General features: G+C 52.8%; 1 protein-coding gene across 4 annotated transcripts in view; it reads right to left on the reverse strand.

The window, feature by feature from the left end:
• The window catches only part of LOC138502994 (CYFIP-related Rac1 interactor A-like), a 668876-nt gene that overhangs the window by 176656 nt on the left and 464946 nt on the right, over positions 1–27274 (reverse strand). For all 4 annotated transcript variants that reach the window (XM_069622402.1, XM_069622405.1, XM_069622404.1 and 1 more), the window contains one exon: positions 10714–10793. In XM_069622402.1, coding sequence (XP_069478503.1) covers positions 10714–10793 — 80 coding nt within the window. The remainder of the gene's footprint in view (positions 1–10713; positions 10794–27274) is intronic.

Below are 27274 nucleotides of genomic sequence, written 5' to 3' on the forward strand. Positions count from 1 at the left end.
AGCACCCCTTATCTGAGCCATCACTTCTGCCTGGATACTACCAGCACCCCTTATCTGAGCCCTCACTTCTGTCCGGATACACTACCAGCACTCCTTATCTGAGCCCTCATCTCTGTCTGGATACACTATCAGCACCCCTTATCTGAGCCCTCACCTCTGTCTGGATACACTATCAGCACCCCTCATCTGAGCCCTCACTTCTGTCCCGATACACTACCAGCACCCCTTATCTGAGCCCTCACTTCTGTCCAGATACACTACCAGCACCCCTTATCTGAGCCCTCACTTCTGTCCGGATACACGACCAGCACCCCTTATCTGAGCCATCACTTCTGCCTGGATACTACCAGCACCCCTTATCTGAGCCCTCACTTCTGTCCGGATACACTACCAGCACTCCTTATCTGAGCCCTCACCTCTTTCTGGATACACTATCAGCACCCCTTATCTGAGCCCTCACCTCTGTCTGGATACACTATCAGCACCCTTATCTGAGCCCTCACCTCTGTCTGGATACACTATCAGCACCCCTTATCTGAGCACTCACCTCTGTCTGGATACACTATCAGCATCCCTTATCTGAGCCCTCACTTCTTTCCGGATACACTACCAGCACCCCTTATCTGAGCCCTCACTTCTGTCCCGATACACTACCAGCACCCCTTATCTGAGCCCTCACCTCTGTCTGGATACACTATCAGAACCCCTTATCTGAGCCCTCACCTCTGTCTGGATACTACCAGCACCCCTTATCTGAGTCCTCACTTCTGTCCGGATACACTACCAGCACCCCTTATCTGAGCCCGCACCTCTGTCCGGATACACTACCAGCACTCGTTATCTGAGCCCTCACTTCTGTCCAGATACACTACCAGCACCCCTTATCTGAGCCCTCACTTCTGCCCGGATACACTACCAGCACCCCTTATCTGAGCCCGCACCTCTGTCCGGATACACTACCAGCACCCCTTATCTGAGCCCTCACTTCTGTCTGGATACAATACCAGCACCCCTTATCTGAGCCCTCACCTCTGTCTGGATACACTATCAGCACCCCTTATCTGAGCCCTCACCTCTGTCTGGATACTACCAGCACCCCTTATCTGAGCCCTCACTTTTGCGCAGATAGTAGCAGCACCCCTTAAATGAGCCCTCACATCTGTCAGCATACACTACCAGCACCCCTTATCTGAGCCCTCACTTCTGTCTGGATACACTACCAGCACCCCTTATCTGAGCCCGCACCGCTGTCCGGATACACTACCAGCACCCCTTATCTGAGCCCTCACTTCTGTCTGGATACACTACCAGCACCCCTTATCTGAGCCCGCACCTCTGTCCGGATACACTACCAGCATCCCTTATCTGAGCCCTCACTTCTGTCCCGATACACTACCAGCACCCCTTATCTGAGCAAGCACCTCTGTCCGGATACACTACCAGCACCCCTTATCTGAGCCCTTACTTCTGTCCCGATAAACTACCAGGACCCCTTATCTGAGCCCTCACTTCTGTCCAGATACACTACCAGCACCCCTTATCTGAGCCCTCTCCTCTGTCTGTATACACTATCAGTACCCCTTATCTGAGCCCTCTCCTCTGTCTGGATACACTATCAGCACCCCTTATCTGAGCCCTCACCTCTGTCTGGATATAATATCAGCACCCCTTATCTGAGCCCTCACTTCTGTCTGGATACACTACCAGCACCCCTTATCTGAGAACTCACCTCTGTCTGGATACACCATCAGCACCCCTTATCTGAACCCTCACCTCTGTCCGGATACACTACCAGCACCCCTTATCTGAGCCCTCACTTCTGTCTGGATACACTACCAGCACCCCTTATCTGAGCCCTCACCTCTGTCTGGATACACTATCAGCACCCCCACACCTCTGTCTGGATACACTATCAGCACCCCTTATCTGAGCCCTCACCTCTGTCTGGATACACTATCAGGACCCCTTATCTGAGCCCTCACTTCTGTCCCGATACACTACCAGCACCCCTTATCTGAGCCCTCACTTCTGTCCCGATACACTACCAGCACCCCTTATCTGAGCCCTCACTTCTGTCCCGATACACTACCAGCACCCCTTATCTGAGCCCTCACTTCTGTCCCGATACACTTCCAGCACCCCTTATCTGAGCCCTCACTTCTGTCCGGATAAACTACCAGCACCCCTTATCTGAGCCATCACTTCTGCCTGGATACTACCAGCACCCCTTATCTGAGCCCTCACTTCTGTCCGGATACACTACCAGCACTCCTTATCTGAGCCCTCACCTCTGTCTGGATACACTATCAGCACCCCTTATCTGAGCCCTCACCTCTGTCTGGATACACTATCAGCACCCCTCATCTGAGCCCTCACTTCTGTCCCGATACACTACCAGCACCCCTTATCTGAGCCCTCACTTCTGTCCCGATACACTACCAGCACCCCTTATCTGAGCCCTCACTTCTGTCCCGATACACTACCAGCACCCCTTATCTGAGCCCTCACTTCTGTCCCGATACACTTCCAGCACCCCTTATCTGAGCCCTCACTTCTGTCCGGATAAACTACCAGCACCCCTTATCTGAGCCATCACTTCTGCCTGGATACTACCAGCACCCCTTATCTGAGCCCTCACCTCTGTCTGGATACACTATCAGCACCCCTCATCTGAGCCCTCACTTCTGTCCAGATACACTACCAGCACTCCTTATCTGAGCCCTCACTTCTGTCTGGATACACGACCAGCACCCCTTATCTGAGCCATCACTTCTGCCTGGATATTACCAGCACCCCTTATCTGAGCCCTCACTTCTGTCCGGATACACTACCAGCACTCCTTATCTGAGCCCTCACCTCTGTCTGGATACACTATCAGCACCCCTTATCTGAGCCCTCACCTCTGTCTGGATACACTATCAGCACCCTTATCTGAGCCCTCACCTCTGTCTGGATACACTATCAGCACCCCTTATCTGAGCACTCACCTCTGTCTGGATACACTATCAGCATCCCTTATCTGAGCCCTCACTTCTTTCCGGATACACTACCAGCACCCCTTATCTGAGCCCTCACTTCTGTCCCGATACACTACCAGCACCCCTTATCTGAGCCCTCACCTCTGTCTGGATACACTATCAGAACCCCTTATCTGAGCCCTCACCTCTGTCTGGATAGACTATCAGCACCCCTTATCTGAGCCCTCACCTCTGTCTGGATACACTATCAGCACCCCTTATCTGAGCCCTCACCTCTGTCTGGATACTACCAGCACCCCTTATCTGAGTCCTCACTTCTGTCCGGATACACTACCAGCACCCCTTATCTGAGCCCGCACCTCTGTCCGGATACACTACCAGCACCCGTTATCTGAGCCCTCACTTCTGTCCAGATACACTACCAGCACCCCTTATCTGAGCCCTCACTTCTGCCCGGATACACTACCAGCACCCCTTATCTGAGCCCGCACCTCTGTCCGGATACACTACCAGCACCCCTTATCTGAGCCCTCACTTCTGTCTGGATACAATACCAGCACCCCTTATCTGAGCCTGCACCTCTGTCCGGATACACTACCAGCACCCCTTATCTGAGCCCTCACTTCTGTCCCGATACACTACCAGCACCCATTATCTGAGCCCTCACCTCTGTCTGCATACACTACCAGCACCCCTTATCTTAGCCCTCACTTCTGTCCGGATACACTACCAGCACCCCTTATCTGAGCCCTCACTTCTGTCCGGATACAATACAGCACCCCTTATCTGAGCCCTCACTTCTGTCCGGATAGACTACCAGCACCCCTTATCTGAGCCCTCACTTCTGTGCAGATAGTAGCAGCACCCCTTATCTGAGCCCTCACTTCTGTCCCGATACACTACCAGCACCCCTTATCTGAGCCCTCACCTCTGTCCGGATACACTACCAGCACCCCTTATCTGAGCCCTCACTTCTGTCCGGATACATTACCAGCACCCCTTATCTGAGCCCTCACTTCTGTCCGGATAGACTACCAGCACCCCTTATCTGAGCCCTCACCTCTGTCCGGATACACTACCAGCACCCCTTATCTGAGCCCGAACCTCTGTCCGGATACAATACCAGCACCCCTTATCTGAGCCCTCACTTCTTTCCAGATACACTACCAGCACCCCTTATATGAGCCCTCACCTCTGTCTGCATACACTACCAGCACCCCTTATCTGAGCCCTCACTTCTGTCTGGATACACTACCAGCACCCCTTATCTGAGCCCGCACCTCTGTCAGGATACACTACCAGCACCCCTTATCTGAGCCCTCACCTCTGTCCAGATACACTACCAGCACCCCTTATCTGAGCCCTCACCTCTGTCTGCATACACTACCAGTACCCCTTATCTGAGCCCTCACCTCTGTCTGGAATCACTATCAGCACCCCTTATCTGAGCCCTCACCTCTGTCTGGATACTACCAGCACCCCTTATCTGAGCCCTCACGTTTGCGCAGATAGTAGCAGCACCCCTTATATGAGCCCTCACATCTGTCAGCATACACTACCAGCACCCCTTATCTGAGCCCTCACTTCTGTCTGGATACACTACCAGCACCCCTTATCTGAGCCCGCACCGCTGTCCGGATACACTACCAGCACCCCTTATCTGAGCCCTCACTTCTGTCTGGATACACTACCAGCACCCCTTATCTGAGCCCGCTCCTCTGTCCGGATACACTACCAGCATCCCTTATCTGAGCCCTCACTTCTGTCCCGATACACTACCAGCACCCCTTATCTGAGCCCTCACCTCTGTCTGCATACACTACCAGCACCCCTTATCTGAGCCCTCACTTCTGTCCGGATACACTACCAGCACCCCTTATCTGAGCCCTCACTTGTGTACGGATACACAACCAGCACCTCTTATCTGAGCCCTCACTTCTGTCCGGATAGACTACCAGCACCCCTTATCTGAGACCTCACTTCTGTCCGGATAGACTACCAGCACCCCTTATCTGAGCCCTGACCTCTGTCCGGATACACTACCAGCACCCCTTATCTGAGCCCTCACCTCTGTCCGGATACACTACCAGCACCCCTTATCTGATCCCGCACCTCTGTCCGGATACACTACCAGCACCCCTGATCTGAGCCCTCACCTCTGTCCGGATACATTAAAAGCACCCCTTATCTAAGCCCTCACTTCTTTCCAGATACACTACCAGCACCCTTATCTGAGCCCTCACTTCTGTCCGGATACACTACCAGCACCCCTTATATGAGCCCTCACTTCTGTCCGGATACACTACCAGCACCCCTTATCTGAGCCCTCAACTCTGTCTGCATACACTACCAGCACCCCTTATCTGAGCCCTCACTTCTGTCCGGATACATTACCAGCACCCCTTATCTGAGCCTGCACCTCTGTCCGGATACAATACCAGCACCCCTTATCTGAGCCCTCACCTCTGTCCGGATACACTACCAGCACCCCTTATCTGAGCCCTCACCTCTGTCTGCATACACTACCAGCACCCCTTATCTGAGCCCTCACTTCTGTCTGGATAAACTACCAGCACCCCTTATCTGAGCCCTCACTTCTGTCCGGATATTACCAGCACCCCTTATCTGAGCCCTCACCTCTGTCCGGATATTACCAGCGCCCCTTATCTGAGCCCTCACCTCTGTCTGCATACACTACCAGCACCCCTTGTCTGAGCCCTCACTTCTGTCCCGATACACTACCAGCACCCCTTATCTGAGCCCTCACCTCTGTCTGGATACACTATCAGAACCCCTTATCTGAGCCCTCACCTCTGTCTGGATAGACTATCAGCACCCCTTATCTGAGCCCTCACCTCTGTCTGGATACACTATCAGCACCCCTTATCTGAGCCCTCACCTCTGTCTGGATACTACCAGCACCCCTTATCTAAGTCCTCACTTCTGTCCGGATACACTACCAGCACCCCTTATCTGAGCCCGCACCTCTGTCCGGATACACTACCAGCACCCGTTATCTGAGCCCTCACTTCTGTCCAGATACACTACCAGCACCCCTTATCTGAGCCCTCACTTCTGCCCGGATACACTACCAGCACCCCTTATCTGAGCCCGCACCTCTGTCCGGATACACTACCAGCACCCCTTATCTGAGCCCTCACTTCTGTCTGGATACAATACCAGCACCCCTTATCTGAGCCTGCACCTCTGTCCGGATACACTACCAGCACCCCTTATCTGAGCCCTCACTTCTGTCCCGATACACTACCAGCACCCATTATCTGAGCCCTCACCTCTGTCTGCATACACTACCAGCACCCTTTATCTTAGCCCTCACTTCTGTCCGGATACACTACCAGCACCCCTTATCTGAGCCCTCACTTCTGTCCGGATACAATACAGCACCCCTTATCTGAGCCCTCACTTCTGTCCGGATAGACTACCAGCACCCCTTATCTGAGCCCTCACTTCTGTGCAGATAGTAGCAGCACCCCTTATCTGAGCCCTCACTTCTGTCCCGATACACTACCAGCACCCCTTATCTGAGCCCTCACCTCTGTCCGGATACACTACCAGCACCCCTTATCTGAGCCCTCACTTCTGTCCGGATACATTACCAGCACCCCTTATCTGAGCCCTCACTTCTGTCCGGATAGACTACCAGCACCCCTTATCTGAGCCCTCACCTCTGTCCGGATACACTACCAGCACCCCTTATCTGAGCCCGAACCTCTGTCCGGATACAATACCAGCACTCCTGATCTGAGCCCTCACCTCTGTCCGGATACATTACCAGCACCCCTTATCTGAGCCCTCACTTCTTTCCAGATACACTACCAGCACCCCTTATATGAGCCCTCACCTCTGTCTGCATACACTACCAGCACCCCTTATCTGAGCCCTCACTTCTGTCTGGATACACTACCAGCACCCCTTATCTGAGCCCGCACCTCTGTCAGGATACACTACCAGCACCCCTTATCTGAGCCCTCACCTCTGTCCAGATACACTACCAGCACCCCTTATCTGAGCCCTCACCTCTGTCTGCATACACTACCAGTACCCCTTATCTGAGCCCTCACCTCTGTCTGGAATCACTATCAGCACCCCTTATCTGAGCCCTCACCTCTGTCTGGATACTACCAGCACCCCTTATCTGAGCCCTCACGTTTGCGCAGATAGTAGCAGCACCCCTTATATGAGCCCTCACATCTGTCAGCATACACTACCAGCACCCCTTATCTGAGCCCTCACTTCTGTCTGGATACACTACCAGCACCCCTTATCTGAGCCCGCACCGCTGTCCGGATACACTACCAGCACCCCTTATCTGAGCCCTCACTTCTGTCTGGATACACTACCAGCACCCCTTATCTGAGCCCGCACCTCTGTCCGGATACACTACCAGCATCCCTTATCTGAGCCCTCACTTCTGTCCCGATACACTACCAGCACCCCTTATCTGAGCCCTCACCTCTGTCTGCATACACTACCAGCACCCCTTATCTGAGCCCTCACTTCTGTCCGGATACACTACCAGCACCCCTTATCTGAGCCCTCACGTGTGTACGGATACACAACCAGCACCTCTTATCTGAGCCCTCACTTCTGTCCGGATAGACTACCAGCACCCCTTATCTGAGACCTCACTTCTGTCCGGATAGACTACCAGCACCCCTTATCTGAGCCCTGACCTCTGTCCGGATACACTACCAGCACCCCTTATCTGAGCCCTCACCTCTGTCCGGATACACTACCAGCACCCCTTATCTGATCCCGCACCTCTGTCCGGATACACTACCAGCACCCCTGATCTGAGCCCTCACCTCTGTCCGGATACATTAAAAGCACCCCTTATCTAAGCCCTCACTTCTTTCCAGATACACTACCAGCACCCTTATCTGAGCCCTCACTTCTGTCCGGATACACTACCAGCACCCCTTATATGAGCCCTCACTTCTGTCCGGATACACTACCAGCACCCCTTATCTGAGCCCTCAACTCTGTCTGCATACACTACCAGCACCCCTTATCTGAGCCCTCACTTCTGTCCGGATACATTACCAGCACCCCTTATCTGAGCCTGCACCTCTGTCCGGATACAATACCAGCACCCCTTATCTGAGCCCTCACCTCTGTCCGGATACACTACCAGCACCCCTTATCTGAGCCCTCACCTCTGTCTGCATACACTACCAGCACCCCTTATCTGAGCCCTCACTTCTGTCTGGATAAACTACCAGCACCCCTTATCTGAGCCCTCACTTCTGTCCGGATATTACCAGCACCCCTTATCTGAGCCCTCACCTCTGTCCGGATATTACCAGCGCCCCTTATCTGAGCCCTCACCTCTGTCTGCATACACTACCAGCACCCCTTGTGTGAGCCCTCACTTCTGTCTGGATAAACTACCAGCACCCTTTATCTGAGGCCTCACTTCTGTCCGGATACTACCAGCACCCCTTATCTGAGCCCTAACCCTGTCCGGATACACTAGCAGCACCCCTTATCTGAGCCCTCACTTCTGTCCGGATACACTACCAGCACCCCTTATCTGAGCCCTCACCTCTGTCTGCATACACTACCAGCACCCCTTATCTGAGTCCTCACTTCTGTCCCGATACACTACCAGCACCCCTTATCTGAGCCATCACTTCTGCCTGGATATTATCAGCACCCCTTATCTGAGCCCTCACTTCTGTTCGGATAAACTGCCAGAACCCCTTATCTGAGCCCTCACTTCTGTCCAGATAAACTACCAGCACCCCTTATCTGAGCCCTCACTTCTGCCTGGATACTACCCGCACCCCTTATCTGAGCCCTCACTTTTGTCCGGATACACTACCAGCACCCCTTATCTGAGCCCTCCCTTGTGCCCGGATATTACCAGCCCCCCTTATCTGAGCCCCTACTTCTGACGTCACATGTCACTGACGACACGCAGATACTCCTGCCTCTGACTGGTAACTATCATCAAGACTCCACCTCCCTACAACTAATCTACTCCACCATACAAGCCTGGATGGCCACCAACGGACTCTGCTTGATTGGGGACAAAACTGAAATCCTCATATTAGGCCAGAAGCCCACCCTTGCCAACCTCAACCCACTTTACACTAACCTTAGCATAGAAAACTGCACTATCCCAGTCCTATCATCAGTTAAAACACTAGGAGTTCACATAGATGCCACCCTATCTATGGATAAACAAGTAAGCACAATCGTCTCGGCATCGGCATTGAGCACTAAACTCATCAATGCTATAAAACCGTTCCTAACAAAAAAAAACTGCCTGTCCATCGCAAGAGCCACAATTGGAGCCAAACTGGACTACTGCAACGCACTCCTAGCCTGCACCTCCAAGAACAACCTAGCAAGGCTCCAAACCACCCAAAATAATGCTCTCAGAGCAGCACTCAGCATACCTAAAAGAGAGCACATCACCCTAGCCAGGAAAGCCGTCCAGTGGCTCCCAGTCAAGGAGAGGATTGCTTTCAAAATCCTCACCACACTGCATAAATGCACCAACCTCACAGCACCGTCCTACCTATCTGACACGCTGTCTAGATCCCAATCCACAAGACCAACCAGATCCACATACGCCAACCGTCTCACCATACCATGCATCAATAGATCCAAGGCAGGAGGTATAGGCTTCCCATACCTGGCACCCAAGCTTTGGAAGGCACTGCCCACCAACCTCAGAGCAGAATCATCCCTCCTCTCCTTTCGGAAACAACTTAAAACTGCTCTCTTCAACTAACTTATGCACCTGACCACCTCTGTGTTCTCTATGTACATATACTTAAGCATAACCATTGCCCAATGTAACCAAGGGTACAACTGCGTGTAACTAGGTTTAAGAAACACTGTAACCAGCGCCACGATGCCTTCGGTCTGATGTGCGCTTAACAAATGTGAATAAATAAATAAATAAATACCAGCAACCCTTATCTGAACCCTCACTTCTTTCCAGATACACTACAAGCACCCCATATCTGAGCCCTCACTTCTGTCCGGATACACTACCAGCACCCCTTATCTGAACCCTCAATTCTGTCCGGATAAACTACCAGTACCCCTTATCTGAGCCCTCATTTCTGCCTGGATACACTACCAGCACCCCTTATCTGAGCCCTCACGTCTGTCTGGATACTAGGAGCACCCCTTATCTGAGCCCTCACTTCTGCCCGGATACACTACCAGCACCCCTTATCTGAGCCATCACTTCTGCCCGGATACTACCAGCACCCCTTATCTAAGCCCTCACTTCTGACGTCACATGTCACTTGCAGCACCCCTTATCTGAGCCCTCACTTCTGCCCGGATACACTACCAGCACCCCTTATCTGAGAACTCCTGCCCAGATACTACCAGCACCCCTTATCTGAGCCTTCACTTCTGTCCCGATACACTACCAGCACCCCTTATCTGAGCCCTCACTTCTGTCTGGATACCAGCTGCACCCCTTATCTGAGCCCTCACTTCTGCCCGGATACACTACCAGCACCCCTTATCTGAGAACTCACTTCTGCCCGGATACAACCAGCACCCCTTATCTGAGCCCTCACTTCTGTCTGGATACCAGCTGCACCCCTCATCTGAGCCCTTACTTCTGACGTCACGTCACTTGCAGCACCTATGATTTTCAGTGATATGATGGGACGGAAGATCAAAGGCAAAGGAGAAATATTGAGGTATGAAAGATTGGACTGATTCCCATCATTCTACTCACGGGGTCTCCAGCATCACTCTGCACACGCAGGCCATGGTGCTCAAGCAGTCGGTTGTGTCCTCAATAGGTAGCGTCTTGTTCTGCAAGAGACATGCCATAGCGGTCAGGCACAGAGAAGAGGGGCACAGAGTACAGAGGTACAGAGGGATCAGGCAGAGAGAACAGGGGCATCAAGCACAGAGAACAGGGGCACAGGGGGATCAGGCTCCGAGAAAAGGGGAACTGAGAACAGGGGCACAGGGGGATCAGGCTTAGAGAGCAGGGGCACAGAGAACAGGGGCCCAGGGAGATCAGGCTCAGAGAACAGGGGCACAGGGACATCAAGCACAGAGAACAGGGAAATAGGGAACAGGGGCACAGAGGACAATGGGAAAGAATGATCGGGCACAGAGAAAAAGGGCACGGAGGACAGGGGCACGGGGAGATCAGGCACAGAGAACAGGGGCACGGAGAACAGGGGCACAGGGAGATCAGGCACAGAGAACATGGGCACAGGGGGATCAGGCACAGAGAACAGGGGCACATGGAGATCAGGCACAGAGAAACAGGGGCACAGGGAGATCAGGCATAGAGAACAGGGGCCCAGGGAGATCAGGCTCAGAGAACAGGGGCACAGGGACATCAAGTACAGAGAACAGGGAAATAGGGAACAGGGGCACAGAGGACAATGGGAAAGAATGATCGGGCACAGAGAAAAAGGGCACGGAGGACAGGGGCACAGGGAGATCAGGCACAGAGAACAGGGGCACGGAGAACAGGGGCACAGGGAGATCAGGCACAGAGAACATGGGCACAGGGGGATCAGGCACAGAGAACAGGGGCACATGGAGATCAGGCACAGAGAAACAGGGGCACAGGGAGACCAGGCATAGAGAACAGGGGCACAGGGAGATCAGGCACAGAGAACATGGGAACAAGTAAATCAGGCACAGAGAACAGGGGCACAGGGAGCTCAGGCACAGAGAACAGGGACACAGGGAGATCAGGCACAGAGAACAGGGGCACAGAGAACAGGGGCACAGGGGGATCAGGCACAGAGAACAGGGGCAAAGGGAGATCAGGCACAGAGTACATGGGCACAGGGAGATCAGGCACAGTGAGATCCGGCACAGAGAACAGGGGCACATGGAGATCAGGCACAGAGAAGAGGGGCACAGAGTACAGAGGTACAGAGGGATCAGGCAGAGAGAACAGGGGCATCAAGCACAAAGAACAGGGGCACAGGGGGATCAGGCTCCGAGAACAGGGGCACGGAGGGGTCAGGCACAGAGAACAGGGGCATGGAGAACAGGGGCACAGGGGGATCAGGCTCAGAGAACAGGGGAACTGAGAACAGGGGCACAGGGAGATCAGGCTTAGAGAGCAGGGGCACAGAGAACAGGGGCCCAGGGAGATCAGGCTCAGAGAACAGGGGCACAGGGACATCAAGCACAGAGAACAGGGAAATAGGGAACAGGGGCACAGAGGACAATGGGAAAGAATGATCGGGCACAGAGAAAAAGGGCACGTAGGACAGGGGCACAGGGAGATCAGGCACAGAGAACAGGGGCACGGAGAACGGGCACAGGGAGATCAGGCACAGAGAACATGGGCACAGGGGGATCAGGCACAGAGAACAGGGGCACATGGAGATCAGGCACAGAGAAACAGGGGCACAGGGAGATCAGGCATAGAGAACAGGGGCCCAGGGAGATCAGGCTCAGAGAACAGGGGCACAGGGACATCAAGCACAGAGAACAGGGAAATAGGGAACAGGGGCACAGAGGACAATGGGAAAGAATGATCGGGCACAGAGAAAAAGGGCACGGAGGACAGGGGCACAGGGAGATCAGGCACAGAGAACAGGGGCACGGAGAACAGGGGCACAGGGAGATCAGGCACAGCGAACAGGGGCACAGGGGGATCAGGCACAGAGAACAGGGGCACATGGAGATCAGGCACAGAGAAACAGGTGCACAGGGAGATCAGGAATAGAGAACAGGGGCACAGGGAGATCAGGCACAGAGAACATGGGCACAAGGAAATCAGGCACAGAGAACAGGGGCACAGGGAGCTCAGGCACAGAGAACAGGGACACAGGGAGATCAGGCACAGAGAACAGGGGCACAGAGAACAGGGACACAGGGGGATCAGGCACAGAGAACAGGGGCAAAGGGAGATCAGGCACAGAGTACATGGGCACAGGGAGATCAGGCACAGTGAGATCCGGCACAGAGAACAGGGGCACAGGGAGATCAGGCACAGAGAACAGGGGCACAAAGAGATCAGGCACAGAGAACAGGGGCACGGGGAGATCAGGCACAGAAAACAGGGGCACAGGGAGATCAGGCACAGAGAACAGGGGCACAAGGAGATCAGGCACAGAGAACAGGGGCAAGGGGAGATCAGGCACAGAGAACAGGGGCACAGAGAACAGGGGCACAGGGGGATAAGGTTCAGAGAACAGGGGCACAGGGAGATCAGGCTCAGAAAACAGGGGCACAGAGATATCAGGCTCAGAGATCAGGGGCACGGAGAACCGGGGCACAGGGAGATCAGGCTCAGAGAATAGGGGCACAGGAATATCAGGCACAGAGAACAGGGGCACAGGGAGATCAGGCACAGAGAACAGGGACACCTGGATATCAGGTACAGAGAACAGGAGCACAGGGATATCAGGTACAGAGAACAGGGGCAAGGGAGATCAGGCACAGAGAACAGGGGCACAGGGAGATCAGGCACAGAGAACAGGGGCACAGGGAGATCAGGTACAGAGAACAGGGGCACAGGGAGATCAGGCACAGAGAACAGGGGCACAGGGATATCAGGTACAGAGAAAAGGGGCGCAGGGAGATCAGGCACAGAGAACAGGGGCACAGGGAGATCAGGCACAGATAACAGGGGCACAGGGATATCAGGTACAAAGAACAGGGGCACAGGGAGATCAGGTACAGAGAACTGGGGCACGGGAGATCAGGCACAGAGAACAGGGGCACAGGGAGATCAGGTACAGAGAACAGGTGCACAGGGTGATCAGGCACAGATACCAGGGGCACATGGAGATCAGGCACAAAGAACAGGGGCACAGGGAGATCAGGCACAGAGAACAGGGGCACAGGGGGATCAGGCTCAGAGAACATGGCACAGGGAGATCAGGCTTAGAGAACAGGGGCATAGGGAGATCAGGTTCAGAAAACAGGGGCATGGAGAACAGGGGCACAGGGAGATCAGGCTCAGAGAACAGGGGCACAGAGAACAGGGCTAGAGAGGAATCAGGCACAGGGAATAGGTAGGCACGGGATCGGGCACAGGGAACAGGCAGGCACGGGGATCAGGCACACACATCGATAACTTACAGAGATCAGACATGTGCCGCACAGGGATTACACACTCACAGGAATCCTGCACACATGCATCGGACACACAGGAAGATCTGGTGCACACAAGACCGAGGTACACAAAAAGCAAGCACCCCAGTGGGCTCAGATGCATACAGGTATCAGGCACACACAGAGATCAGGTAGGGATCTGGCACACAGAGGGGTCCAGTGCACACAGAGGAGTCAAGCACACAGAGGGATCAATCACACAGCTGGATCAGTCACACAGATGAATCAGGCACAGACAGGGAGCAAGCACCCACAGGGATCCAGTGCACGGAGGGATCTGGCACACAGAGGGATCAGGCACACACAGGGTTCAGGCAGACACAGGGATCAGGCACAAACAGGGATCAGGCACACCTAAGGATCCAGTGCACAGAGGGATCAGGCACACAGAGGGATCCAGTGCACACAGAGTGATCAGGCACACAGAGGGATCAAGCACACACAGGGATCAGGCACATACAGGGATCAGGTAGGGATCAGGCACACAGAGAGATCTAGTGCACAGAGGAATCAGGCACACAGAGGGATCAAGCACACGCAGGGATCAGGCACACACAGGGATCAGGCACACACAGGGATCAGGTAGGGATCTGGGACACAGAGGGATCTAGTGCATACAGAGGGGTCAGGCACACAGAGGGATCCAGTAAACACAGGGATCAGGCACCCACAGGGATCAGGCACACAGAGGGATCAGGCACACAGTGGAACCAGACACACACAGGGATCAGGCCCACAGAGGAATCAGGCACTCACAAGGATCAGGCTCACAGAGGGATCAGGTGCACAGATGAATCAGGCACACACAGGGAGCAAGCACCCACAGGGATCCAGTGCACAGAGGGATCTGGCACACAGAGGGATCAGGCACACACAGGGACCAGGTACACAGGGATCCAGCGCACACAAAGGGATCATGCACACGCAAGGACCAGGCACACAGAGGGACCAGGCACACAGAGGGATCCAGTGCACAGAGGGATCAGGCACACAGAGGGATCAAGCACACACAGGGATCAGGCACACACAGGGATCAGTTAGGGATCAGGCACACAGAGGGATCTAGTGCACATAGGGATCAGGCACACACAGGGATCAAGCACACACAGGGATCAGGCACACACAGGGATCAGGCACACACAGGGATCAGGTAGGGATCTGGGACACAGAGGGATCCAGTGCATACAGAGGGGTCGGGCACACAGAGGGATCCAGTACACACAGGGATCAGGCACCCACAGGGATCAGGCACACAGAGGGATCAGGCACCCGCAGGGATCAGGCACACAGAGGGATCAGGCACACAGAGGAATCAGGCACACACAGGGATCAGGCTCACAGAGGAATCAGGCACTCACAGGGATCAGGCTCACAGAGGGATCAGGTGTACAGATGAATCAGGCACACACAGGGAGCAGGCACCCACAGGGATCCAGTGCACAGAGGGATCAGGCACACAGAGGGATCAAGCACACACAGGGATCAGGCACACAGAGGGATCCAGTACACACAGGTATCAGGCACACACAGGGATCAGGCACACAGAGGGATCCAGTACACGCAGGGATCAGGCACACACAGGGATCAGGCACACAGAGGGATCCAGTACACACAGGGATCAGGCACCTACAGGGATCAGGCACACATTTGAATCAGGCGCACATGGAGTTATGAAACATTCAGGGATCAGATTCTTACATTTTTTTAATTGTTATTTGGTTAAAACAATTTAACCTTTAACATTTAAAATCATAAACATATATTATCAATACAGAAGAAAACATCCAAATTACTTAAAATCTTCTAAAGATACAAACATACATGATATAAAATGTACATGGCATAGAAAGTGTCATGTAGTCTCCAAATCAGACATAAACAAGCTGTCTCTTCCCATTGGACGCATGAAAACTCTCCTCACATTAGAATCCTCATAAAACCTTTGCCTGAGGCCAAGAGATAGAGGGTGACTCCTCATATCACCACTCCTGGCCCTGGGAGACCCACCACTGCAATCACCTCCCCCCAAGCACTCCCACGGCATGTGCAACCCTGTTGTCTAAGGGTGACTCCTCATATCACCACTCCTGGCCCTGGGAGACCCACCACTGCAATCACTGCCTCCCAAGCACCCCCGTGGCATGTGCAACCCTGCTGTCTAAGGGTGACTCCTCATATCACCACTCCTGGCCCTGGGAGACCCACCACTGCAATTACTGCCTCCCAAGCACCCCCACAGCGTGTGCAACCCTGCTGTCTAAGGGTGACTCCTCATATCACCACTCCTGGCCCTGGGAGACCCACCACTGCAATCACCTCCTCCCAAGCACCCCCACGGCATGTGCAACCCTGCTGTCTAAGGGTGACTCCTCATATCACCACTCCTGGCCCTGGGAGACCCACCACTGCAATCACCTCCTCCCAAGCACCCCCACGGCATGTGCAACCCTGCTGTCTAAGGGTGACTCCTCATATCACCACTCCTGGCCCTGGGAGACCCACCACTGCAATTACCGCCTCCCAAGCACCCCCACGGCATGTGCACCCCTGCTGTCTAAGGGTGACTCCTCATATCACCACTCCTGGCCCTGGGAGACCCACCACTGCAATCACCTCCTCCCAAGCACCCCATGGCACGTGCAACCCTGCTTGTTAGGCAGAATCCTGTGCAATGCCCTTAGGGACCACTACACACGATAAAGACTACAGGTGGCAATACAAGTTTTACCTTTGGCACAAGCCCGTACTACTAAGTTAGAGTGGTAGCAGTGGCAGAGCAGCCAGGCTTATCTCAAGAGTATATGAGCAGTAGCAGAGATTACACAAAGGGACCACAATTACTGTGACTCAAGCAAACACTGACTCAAGGTTTCAGGTAGAAAAATATAAGTACATTTATTTTTAAACCATTTGTTATTAACATGACACTTCTATTAATTCAAAAACCACACGTAAAATATACTACAACTAACCAATTCACTTTGTACAGTATTATTCGAAGTAAGTACCCTATGTTTGAATGGACCAGTGTTAGGAAACAGAAGACTTTACCGTGAATACAATTGCGATCACTTTTGACAGTTCGGTCTACTAGATAAACGCGTATCCGCGGCAAGAAATGCTACCGGGGTAAAAACACACTTAGAACTTCAGATACCCAGAGAGAGTTGGGGGCAAAAATCACAGGCAATATGTTGGTTAGGCAGACAGAATCTCAGAACACACATAGACAGGAATTTAAGAGTCAAAGGGCCAGAGCCAAAGTCAAGTGACACCGGGTGCCTGTTGTCGAGGATCACACAGTCGGACAGTTCGAGATTCAACGTTGCCAAGAGTACTTCGATATTGTCAATGTTCGGAAGCAAAAGTTATAAGAAGGAGGGAAAAGTAAGGACAAGCCTTAGAGTAGAAAAATAGGGATTTCACCCAAGATTCCTCAAATAGGACACAGTACCTTTCTCAAAGAACGAAGCTGGTGCCACGGCCGTTGTTCCTGTTGGTTTCCCGCAGACCCACGCTTTCCTGCAGCTTCAGCAAGAAGAAGGACGATGAGGTGGTCCGCACCAGACAGGGATGAGACCGGCAGTAGCGACAACGAATAAAAGGTGCGCTCCTTAAAAACAGGAGAGGCTCTTCAGGTGGCTATCCGGACCACTACAGTAGTGTGCAGCGATTTCGACCACGAAGGCAATCTCTGGCTGAAGAAGATGAGCTGGTTATCCCCACCAGGCTCGAGGGAAGAAGGCTCCGGACTGGATCTCCTCTTAGTCTTTGAAGGGTAGATAGCTCAGGACTGCAGCAGGGCTTCACCGGTACGGGGTAGTTGCAGCAGTCGACCTTTCCTCCTCTTCTCGTCGGTTCCTTGTAGTTCCAGTGGCGACTCTCTGACTTCCAGCCCAAGAGACCTGCCTTTTATGCGGAAAATCCCCCATTCACACAGCCTGGCTGTCAATCACCCAGCAGGGGCGTTGTCCAGCCTGGACAACCACCTTGACCAATCGTGACAAAGTGCAACTTGGGTTTCCTAGGATACCCTGTGCAGGGGGTGACTACACCCCTCCCTCACATTCAGCCCACCTAGACACCCAGGTGCCTCGAGGAGGGCTTCTAGGTAGAAGCCCGCCAAAAGACAGCGAACAAAGAAGGCAAACCTGGTTTGCCGCACAAAGTAAAACACAAGAAGGATTTTAACAAAAAAGAAATGGTGACTAAACCGCACCGGAGCAAGAAGAAAAAGCATTTGGGCAAGCGGGTTTAAGTTTGAGGCTAACAAAATAGCCTATGATATTACCACGGTTATATAAGATAACCGCGGTAGAAAATTAGGGGAGATACCACTGCCACCAGCCATGTCTAAATGTTAAAAGAGCGAAACAATTCTCTAGGAGGTACAGATAAAAAGAGTTAGGAGTTAACCCTTCCAGCACTCGATGTAAGATGGTGCGTACTGGATCTGTGGTTAAATTTGACTAAGTAATGTTAATGATAACTTTAACATTTTCTGGGGGACAGTAGTCGCCTCAGAAATGGAGTCGGTGGGAGTCTGAACGACAACCCTGTGCCACTGCTCAAAAGGTGCTGTGTGACACACACAAAGAAGGGGGCTCCTGAAGTGGTGTACTCCAGAGCCCACAATCCCAAAAAAACAGGTAGAAACACATAGCAAAACACAAGTAAGAGTGGGGGAAAAGCTCACACTCTTACCAAGTGGAAAGAAATAACTCCAGAGATCCAGCAAAGATGCTGAGGGACTCACTAGGTGAGGGAAATTAGCCATGAAATGAGAATTCTCCCTAACACTGCTGTCTAAGGGTGACTCCTCATATCACCACTCCTGCACCACACCTGGCCCTCGGAGACCCACCACTGCAATCACCTCTTCCCAAGCACTCCCACGGCATGTGCAACCCTGCTGTCTAAGGGTGACTCCTCATATCACCCTCCCTGGCCCTGGGAGATCCACCACTGCAATCACCTCCTCCCAAGCACCCCCACGGTACGTGCAACCCTGCTGTCTAAGCGTGACTCCTCATATCACCATCCCTGGCGCTGGGAGACACGCCACTGCAATCACCTCCCCCCAAGAACCCCCACGGCATGTGCAACCCTGCTGTCTAAGGGTGACTCCTCATATCACCCTCCCTGGCCCTGGGAGAACCACCACTGCAATCACCTCCTCCCAAGCACCCCCACGGCGTGTGCAACCCTGCTGTCTATGGGTGACTCCTCATATCACCCTCCCTGGCCCTGGGAGACCCACCACTGCAATCACCTCCTCCCAAGCACTCCCACGGCGTGTGCAACCCTGCTGTCTAAGGGTGACTCCTCATATCAGCACTCCTGGCCCTGGGAGACCCACCACTGCAATCACCTCCTCCCAAGCACCCCCACGGCGTGTGCAACCCTGCTGTCTATGGGTGACTCCTCATATCACCCTCCCTGGCCCTGGGAGACCCACCACTGCAATCACCTCCTCCCAAGCACCCCCACGGCGTGTACAACCCTGCTGTCTATGGGTGACTCCTCATATCACCCTCCCTGGCCCTGGGAGACCCACCACTGCAATCACCTCCTCCCAAGCACCCCCACGGCGTGTGCAACCCTGCTGTCTATGGGTGACTCCTCATATCACCCTCCCTGGCCCTGGGAGACCCACCACTGCAATCACCTCCTCCCAAGCACCCCCACGGCGTGTGCAACCCTGCTGTCTAAGGGTGACTCCTCATATCACCACTCCTGGCCCTGGGAGACCCACCACTGCAATCACCTCCTCCCAAGCACCCCCACGGCATGTGCAACCCTGCTGTCTATGGGTGACTCCTCATATCACCCTCCCTGGCCCTGGGAGACCCACCACTGCAATCACCTCCTCCCAAGCACCCCCACGGCATGTGCAACCCTGCTGTCTATGGGTGACTCCTCATATCACCCTCCCTGGCCCTGGGAGACCCACCACTGCAATCACCTCCTCCCAAGCACCCCCACGGCGTGTGCAACCCTGCTGTCTAAGGGTGACTCCTCATATCACCACTCCTGGCCCTGGGAGACCCACCACTGCAATCACCTCCTCCCAAGCACCCTCACGGCGTGTGCAACCCTGCTGTCTATGGGTGACTCCTCATATCACCCTCCCTGGCCCTGGGAGACCCACCACTGCAATCACCTCCTCCCAAGCACTCCCACGGCGTGTGCAACCCTGCTGTCTAAGGGTGACTCCTCATATCAGCACTCCTGGCCCTGGGAGACCCACCACTGCAATCACCTCCTCCCAAGCACCCCCACGGCGTGTGCAACCCTGCTGTCTATGGGTGGCTCCTCATATCACCCTCCCTGGCCCTGGGAGACCCACCACTGCAATCACCTCCTCCCAAGCACCCCCACGGCGTGTGCAACCCTGCTGTCTATGGGTGACTCCTCATATCACCCTCCCTGGCCCTGGGAGACCCACCACTGCAATCACCTCCTCCCAAGCACCCCCACGGCGTGTGCAACCCTGCTGTCTATGGGTGACTCCTCATATCACCCTCCCTGGCCCTGGGAGACCCACCACTGCAATCACCTCCTCCCAAGCACCCCCACGGCGTGTGCAACCCTGCTGTCTAAGGGTGACTCCTCATATCACCACTCCTGGCCCTGGGAGACCCACCACTGCAATCACCTCCTCCCAAGCACCCCCACGGCATGTGCAACCCTGCTGTCTATGGGTGACTCCTCATATCACCCTCCCTGGCCCTGGGAGACCCACCACTGCAATCACCTCCTCCCAAGCACCCCCACGGCATGTGCAACCCTGCTGTCTATGGGTGACTCCTCATATCACCCTCCCTGGCCCTGGGAGACCCACCACTGCAATCACCTCCTCCCAAGCACCCCCACGGCGTGTGCAACCCTGCTGTCTAAGGGTGACTCCTCATATCACCCTCCCTGGCTCTGGGAGACCCACCACTGCAATCACCTCCTCCCAAGCACCCCCACGGCGTGTGCAACCCTGCTGTCTATGGGTGACTCCTCATATCACCCTCCCTGGCCCTGGGAGACCCACCACTGCAATCACCTCCTCCCAAGCACCCCCACGGCGTGTGCAACCCTGCTGTCTATGGGTGACTCCTCATATCACCCTCCCTGGCCCTGGGAGACCCACCACTGCAATCACCTCCTCCCAAGCACCCCCACGGCGTGTGCAACCCTGCTGTCTAAGGGTGACTCCTCATATCAGCACTCCTGGCCCTGGGAGACCCACCACTGCAATCACCTCCTCCCAAGCACCCCCACGGCATGTGCAACCCTGCTGTCTATGGGTGACTCCTCATATCACCCTCCCTGGCCCTGGGAGACCCACCACTGCAATCACCTCCTGCCAAGCACCCCCACGGCGTGTGCAACCCTGCTGTCTAAGGGTGACTCCTCATATCACCCTCCCTGGCTCTGGGAGACCCACCACTGCAATCACCTCCTCCCAAGCACCCCCACGGCGTGTGCAACCCTGCTGTCTAAGGGTGACTCCTCATATCACCACTCCTGGCCCTGGGAGACCCACCACTGCAATCACCTCCTCCCAAGCACCCCCACGGCATGTGCAACCCTGCTGTCTATGGGTGACTCCTCATATCACCCTCCCTGGCCCTGAGAGAAAGAAATCAACTTGATCTAAAGGTGGAGGGGGGCTTCAGCTGAAAGGGAACCAATACCCGAGCACTTCTTGGCAGTGGATCGCTTTCGGCTGGTAGGCGCGCCACCTTACGTTGCCACCCGCCTTATTTTTACGATTATTTATTGTGGTTCAAAGACGAGTTCTTGAAACCCCTAGATGGCCTTACAACTCTGGGGTTATTCCCCCTATGGCCTTCAATTCATGTACCCAAAGGTCCGGCCCCCAGGCCCCCTGTAGTATTGGGGTACTGGAAGAGGCACCAGTTAGCAGAGATGACGCTGGAGGCTGATGTGTATAAAAGTAAGTTGTTTTATTTATGTTTCAGGGCTAGTTGGGGGAAGGGAGGCAGGAGCTAAGTAACAAGCATCCTCTCAGATCAGTTCTCCCATCCTGAAGTCCCCACTGACAGCCTCAGAACCCTGAAGACCCATAACGTTCCAGCTGACATCACGCCATTCCACTGCCTGCACCGGTGCACACAATGCAAGCAGATACGACACCCCTCATACCTGTGATCCCCGGTGCCATACCGGTGAGTATTTGCAATGAATGTAGGCGAGACCTTCTCGCTATCATCCACATCGTCTTTCTGCTTCATCACAAATGCATTCGTTCTCAAATCATCCCCAGATAAAATAGAGGCGACTGAGGGCCCCATTTCAAGGTTACCTCCCACCGGGCATGTAACCCTCGTAACCGTCTCCCCAGATTCTGATCCCACTGATTGGGACTCCACAAAGTCACACTGAGTCTGTTTATTCCAGAGGTGACAGGTTTGCACTGCTGTTCCCCCATTCAGAGTAGGCTTAAAGGACCCTGTCTCAATAATCTCTATAACGTCAGCCTGGTGGGATTCCCAGCGGCAGCCTCCCTCAATCGCGGCCCCTTTAGAGTCTTTCTCAAGGGCACTATGTTGTTGTAGAGGAGCTGACGTGTACGTCACTAATAGGGCCCGCCCCCTCACCTCTGTCATACTGGATGAAGGACAGGAAGACACTGTGCATGACACTTGGTATTATCCCAATACCGCATCAAGTGTAGGAGAGACGTTATGCACTCAGGCAACTGTATCCAATGTACCCTCGTACTGAGGTGGCAGCAGGAGATTTGCAGACACCATTGAATATTGAGGAGCTGTAAAGAGAACCTGACAGGTGCAGAGTGATGTCATAAGGAGAAGACACAATGACACACTGAAACGATATGAGAATACTTAAAGAATGAAGAAGTAACTGAAGAAGTAAAGTAAGAATATATACGAGTGAGAAGAAACTATACAAAGAAGATGATAAAGGACCAGATGAGTAATGAATGTACATACACAGAAATGCACGGTAGCTGAGCCATATAGAAGGTTGCTGCAGTAGGAAATATAACACGGGTAAAGCGGCCATGTTGGAAAGATGGATGCCGGCTCCCAATGATAGTAAGCAAAGATCTCAAAGGAGAGAGACCAGAGCTGCAGAGCTGACAGAGGCTGGAAATACACGTTCATGCATGAACAAAGAATAGCTGTTGGCCCGAGATCAAGGATGCCACAGCGAGAAGCTACTCAAGGGTAGAAGGGGAGTTACCGAGCATAAGCAACGTATGCAGGACATATTTCTCTTAGAATAAGCGAAGAAGAAAACATTTGCAGGTGCCAAGTATTGGACAATCAAAGACAAAGAAAGCTTATGTGAGGAAAAGCAACCAAGTCTCCACGGACCAAGAGGAGTAATGACACAAAGTTTAATTGAATTAAATAGCACTAAATAAATGGTCAAAATGGACAAAATCATGGTCTCCTCACACGTGACATAGAAATCAAAAACAAGGCCTATTCATAAAGCTCCAGATGAAGATAACGGTGTACCTACACTCCCTTGAAAGTCCCAAACATTCCACAGGGTCAACTACAAAGAAAAGGCGTCGGCTGAAGGATTGGCTGATGAGAGATGGTAACTAATTGGGCAAGTGACAGTAGTCTGACGTTGTTCTCCGAGCCTGAGTCTTGTTTTGCTAACATGCTGCTAGTGAGCAGAATGTCCAAGGTTGGGAAAGGATGCCAACCTATCATGAGGGCCCATGAAATGATGAGCATACAATTGTGCGTGAGCCAATCCGCTGCTGTTATACTGTTATTATCTGCGTTATACATAGTTAGAGGGAAGTTTGAGGCTTGATTACCAGAAGAAGAGTAGCCAATAAAATGTCTAGCACTTATATACTCATCAAGTAAATGTGTTCCCCTAACCAATCCCCAAACCCGAAAGGTTTTATCATTTGCCACGTAGGATGACGTAATAGCTGACGCACATCAAGGTATTGTTACGCTCACCTGGCTCCCACAGGGGCGTCGATCTGAACTGGACAGCTGTGGTCTCCACCAATGTGACGCGTAGTGCCGAGATGACAGACGGGACTGGCCCACCTAGCTTTGTTTGCTTGGCCCATAGGAGTATTCTTCTGCAAATGGAGAAAGGGAATTAACCACCCGTGGAGTAGAGTGTTAACCCCCACCCCCGCTGTTCTCCCCACTGATCACCTTTAATGTCCCCTCTTATAGTCTCATCTGATGGTTTGGAAAGATGAGCTCTCCATCCTGCATTGAGCGCAGGGGCGCGTAGATAACCAGTTGCTTCACTGGTTCGAAGGAATTGGTGAGTTCCAGAATAATATTGACTCTGAGATTTCCGGCGAGACGCCGTGAGTATATAGTTCGTAAGAGTTCAAATGTCTGACTTTAACTCTTGTCCGATTCCTTGCAGGTTGCAGCTTGACCCTAGCGAAGAGTTCCTCGTGGCAACCGGTAACATTCAGGTAAGGATTTGTAGTATCCAAAACAGTTCGATAAAATAATGTCAGTAGGTAACCTGTTGCTTTCTCCCTTATTCAGGCGCTGAGAGAAATTATGAAGTCTCGGGGAATAATGCCTCTGGTGGTAAAATTAGGTAAGTCTATTGTGGTGAGAAGGAGTCCCCCTGTTTGTCCCTTTGTTTCACCTTGCTGTCCTTTTGTTCCCCTTAGGGGCTGGGGTACGGCGAAGATGCGGTGGAGGCTGCGCCGACCCGTGAAGAGGAATAGTACCCCTGGCGGTAAAATCAGGTAAGTCTATGGGGGGTAACTAATATTGCCTCTGTTTATTCCCTTGGCTGACCTTGCTGTTCTTGTGTTCCCCTTAGGTGCCGGAGTGCGGCAGGAACATGCAGAAGGATGCGGTGGATAGTGAAGATGCTGTGAAGGCAGGTGAGTTCAGCGCGGCGCTGCAGCAGGCGAGGCGACGCGCATCAAATAACTTCTTTCTTCCAGCTCGAAGGCGCGGTGGATCGGGAATTCAGGTAAGGATCAAAGGTATTGCTCTTGTTCTAACCTTTTCTCTTTCTTTCTCTCTTTTTCTAGGAGCTCCAGACTCGAGGCGGGCGTGGCAGAAGACTGGATGCAGACTTGCATGCACGGTGAGCGTTACGCTGCTTGATGCAGAATAACGCGAAGCTTGTGCTGCTCTTCGGGCGTGGTTTAAATAGCCTCCAAAGTAGTCCCAGGTAAGTATTCCTCCTCGACCCCAGCCAAGTAAAAAATAGTCTCTAGGTAAAGTAGTCCCTTCCAAGCCTCTTTTGGCTTGGAGCTCTTGCAGCATGGTCTGCATCAGGTGAGTTTGCAGCATGGTCTGCATCAGGTAAGTTTTAATCTATGATCCTGGCGCCTATGGCGCCAGGACTGACTCTCCATATGGGCCTGGCGCCATAGGCGCCAGGACTTGACCCAAATAGCCCCTAGCAGGGGTTGTTGGGCTTGCTTGGGATAACTTGATGCCTGCTTCCGGGGTTGCTAGACTTGATCTGGATCCCCGGGGGTAGGCATCATGACAGGTATAAAGCCTTTATGTATCCAAACTATCAGTGTGAGTATGTGGACTACAAACTATTGAATTGATAATAAAGTAGTACTTTGTCATATTCTTTGAGTCTGTCTGGTTATTTGGGTCCAAGATTATTTGTTCTCCAGCATGGGTCTGGCATGGATTCACATGCTCATGAATATTCCCCGTTGTCAGGCTGGGAATCCTCTGTAAAATAAAAACATTTTCACTTTCACTTATAAACTGTATTTCTCCCGTAAACCAATCACTGTCCTCTGGGTCATACTGCCCCCATCCAACAACAGTCCCATGCCTAAGTCCCTCCTCTGGAAGCCATCTATAGATTTTTACTGCACGCTTCAGTGTTGGGGGTCATCGAGTTTGCTCTGCGAGCCACTTCTATGTTTTTTCATGTTTTGTTGCAGAAAAAGGTTCCAAAAGAGCCCTTGTGCTCTTTTCACCATCTGCTGACAATGGGGACCTGCTGTCAGTGAATTTCAGCGCCCCTCATGGGTGGAGATCGTTGAAGTTTCTAGAAGGCCATCATGCCTACTTCGCGTCCTCTTACCATGACGGAGGAGAAGAAGGAAGGAAGGTCCCTCTTCAAGCCCTGCACCAAATGCGGGCTACGGAATGTGTTTGTAGAAGACAAGCACTTGCAATGCCTCTTCTGCTTGCATACAGACCACAAGGATGGAGAGTGCGAGATATGCCTCGGATTCTCCAAGAAGACGACGAAGGATAGACACAGTAGACTGGTGGCGTGGCTGAACGCCAAGGCCTCTGCCCGTGCTCCGTGCAGGGTCATGCCTCACCGAGGACTGGCCAGTCTGAGGAGTGGTCTTCTTAGTCCTTTGAGGGCGCCTCATCTGTAGGGGCCCAAGACAAGGCCAAGAACCGCAAGTCCGGGTCCAGCGGGGTCACCGCAGAAGCGGGTCTGTAAGGAACTCATGGTGGCAACAGTAAAGACAGACACAATTGATCACAGTTCAAGGGTGTTTATTAAACTGCATACATGGGTGAGAAAAACGCCTAACCTAAATCTAAGATGGGAGCCAGCTACGACCATCAAATAATAATGAGGCAGTCCTAGTGGTGTTTTGCCAAATAAAAAGGGCCTATACTAAAAAAAAATACTATTGCCAGTCCTTATCACTAAATTACAAAACAGCGTGGGATAGTGTTCACAAGAAAGTAAAGAAGTGTTCACAAAAATAATAGGTCAGGATGTTATGGCCGTGGTCTCCCTTCCCCATGTTTTCTAGCACGGGTAAAAGGCGGGACTCTCAAGCACAGCACACTCCTGGGTTTCTCCTGTACGAGGATACAGTTCCTTTAATCTATGTCCGGACCTTCTGTGTCCAAGACTCCTTCAAGTAAAGTCTCTTACTACAGATGGTCTGATACATCGTAAAAGATAAAACAACAGTTCCTTCTAATTCTCTTGTTGTCGGGCGAGTACTCTTTACCTGTGGATCCCCCTCAGCCGGGCTCTGATCCATTTCTCAATGTTAATCTCCCTGAGTCGGGCTCAGACCAACCAATAGCACTGTGGTCATCCCTCAGTCAGGTTCACGATTGCTTCCACAATGCAGTTCACTTAGCATTCTCAACATATTTTTCTCTTGACGTCCCTCAGTCGGGTTCACTGCTGCCTTTCATTCATATTCTCTTCATTGGCAATATTCAAGTTAAACAATC

This window comes from Ambystoma mexicanum, chromosome 11 (genome assembly GCF_040938575.1).
Source record: "Ambystoma mexicanum isolate Mex_15411 chromosome 11, UKY_AmexF1_1, whole genome shotgun sequence".
Classification (NCBI taxonomy): Eukaryota; Metazoa; Chordata; class Amphibia; order Caudata; family Ambystomatidae; genus Ambystoma; species Ambystoma mexicanum.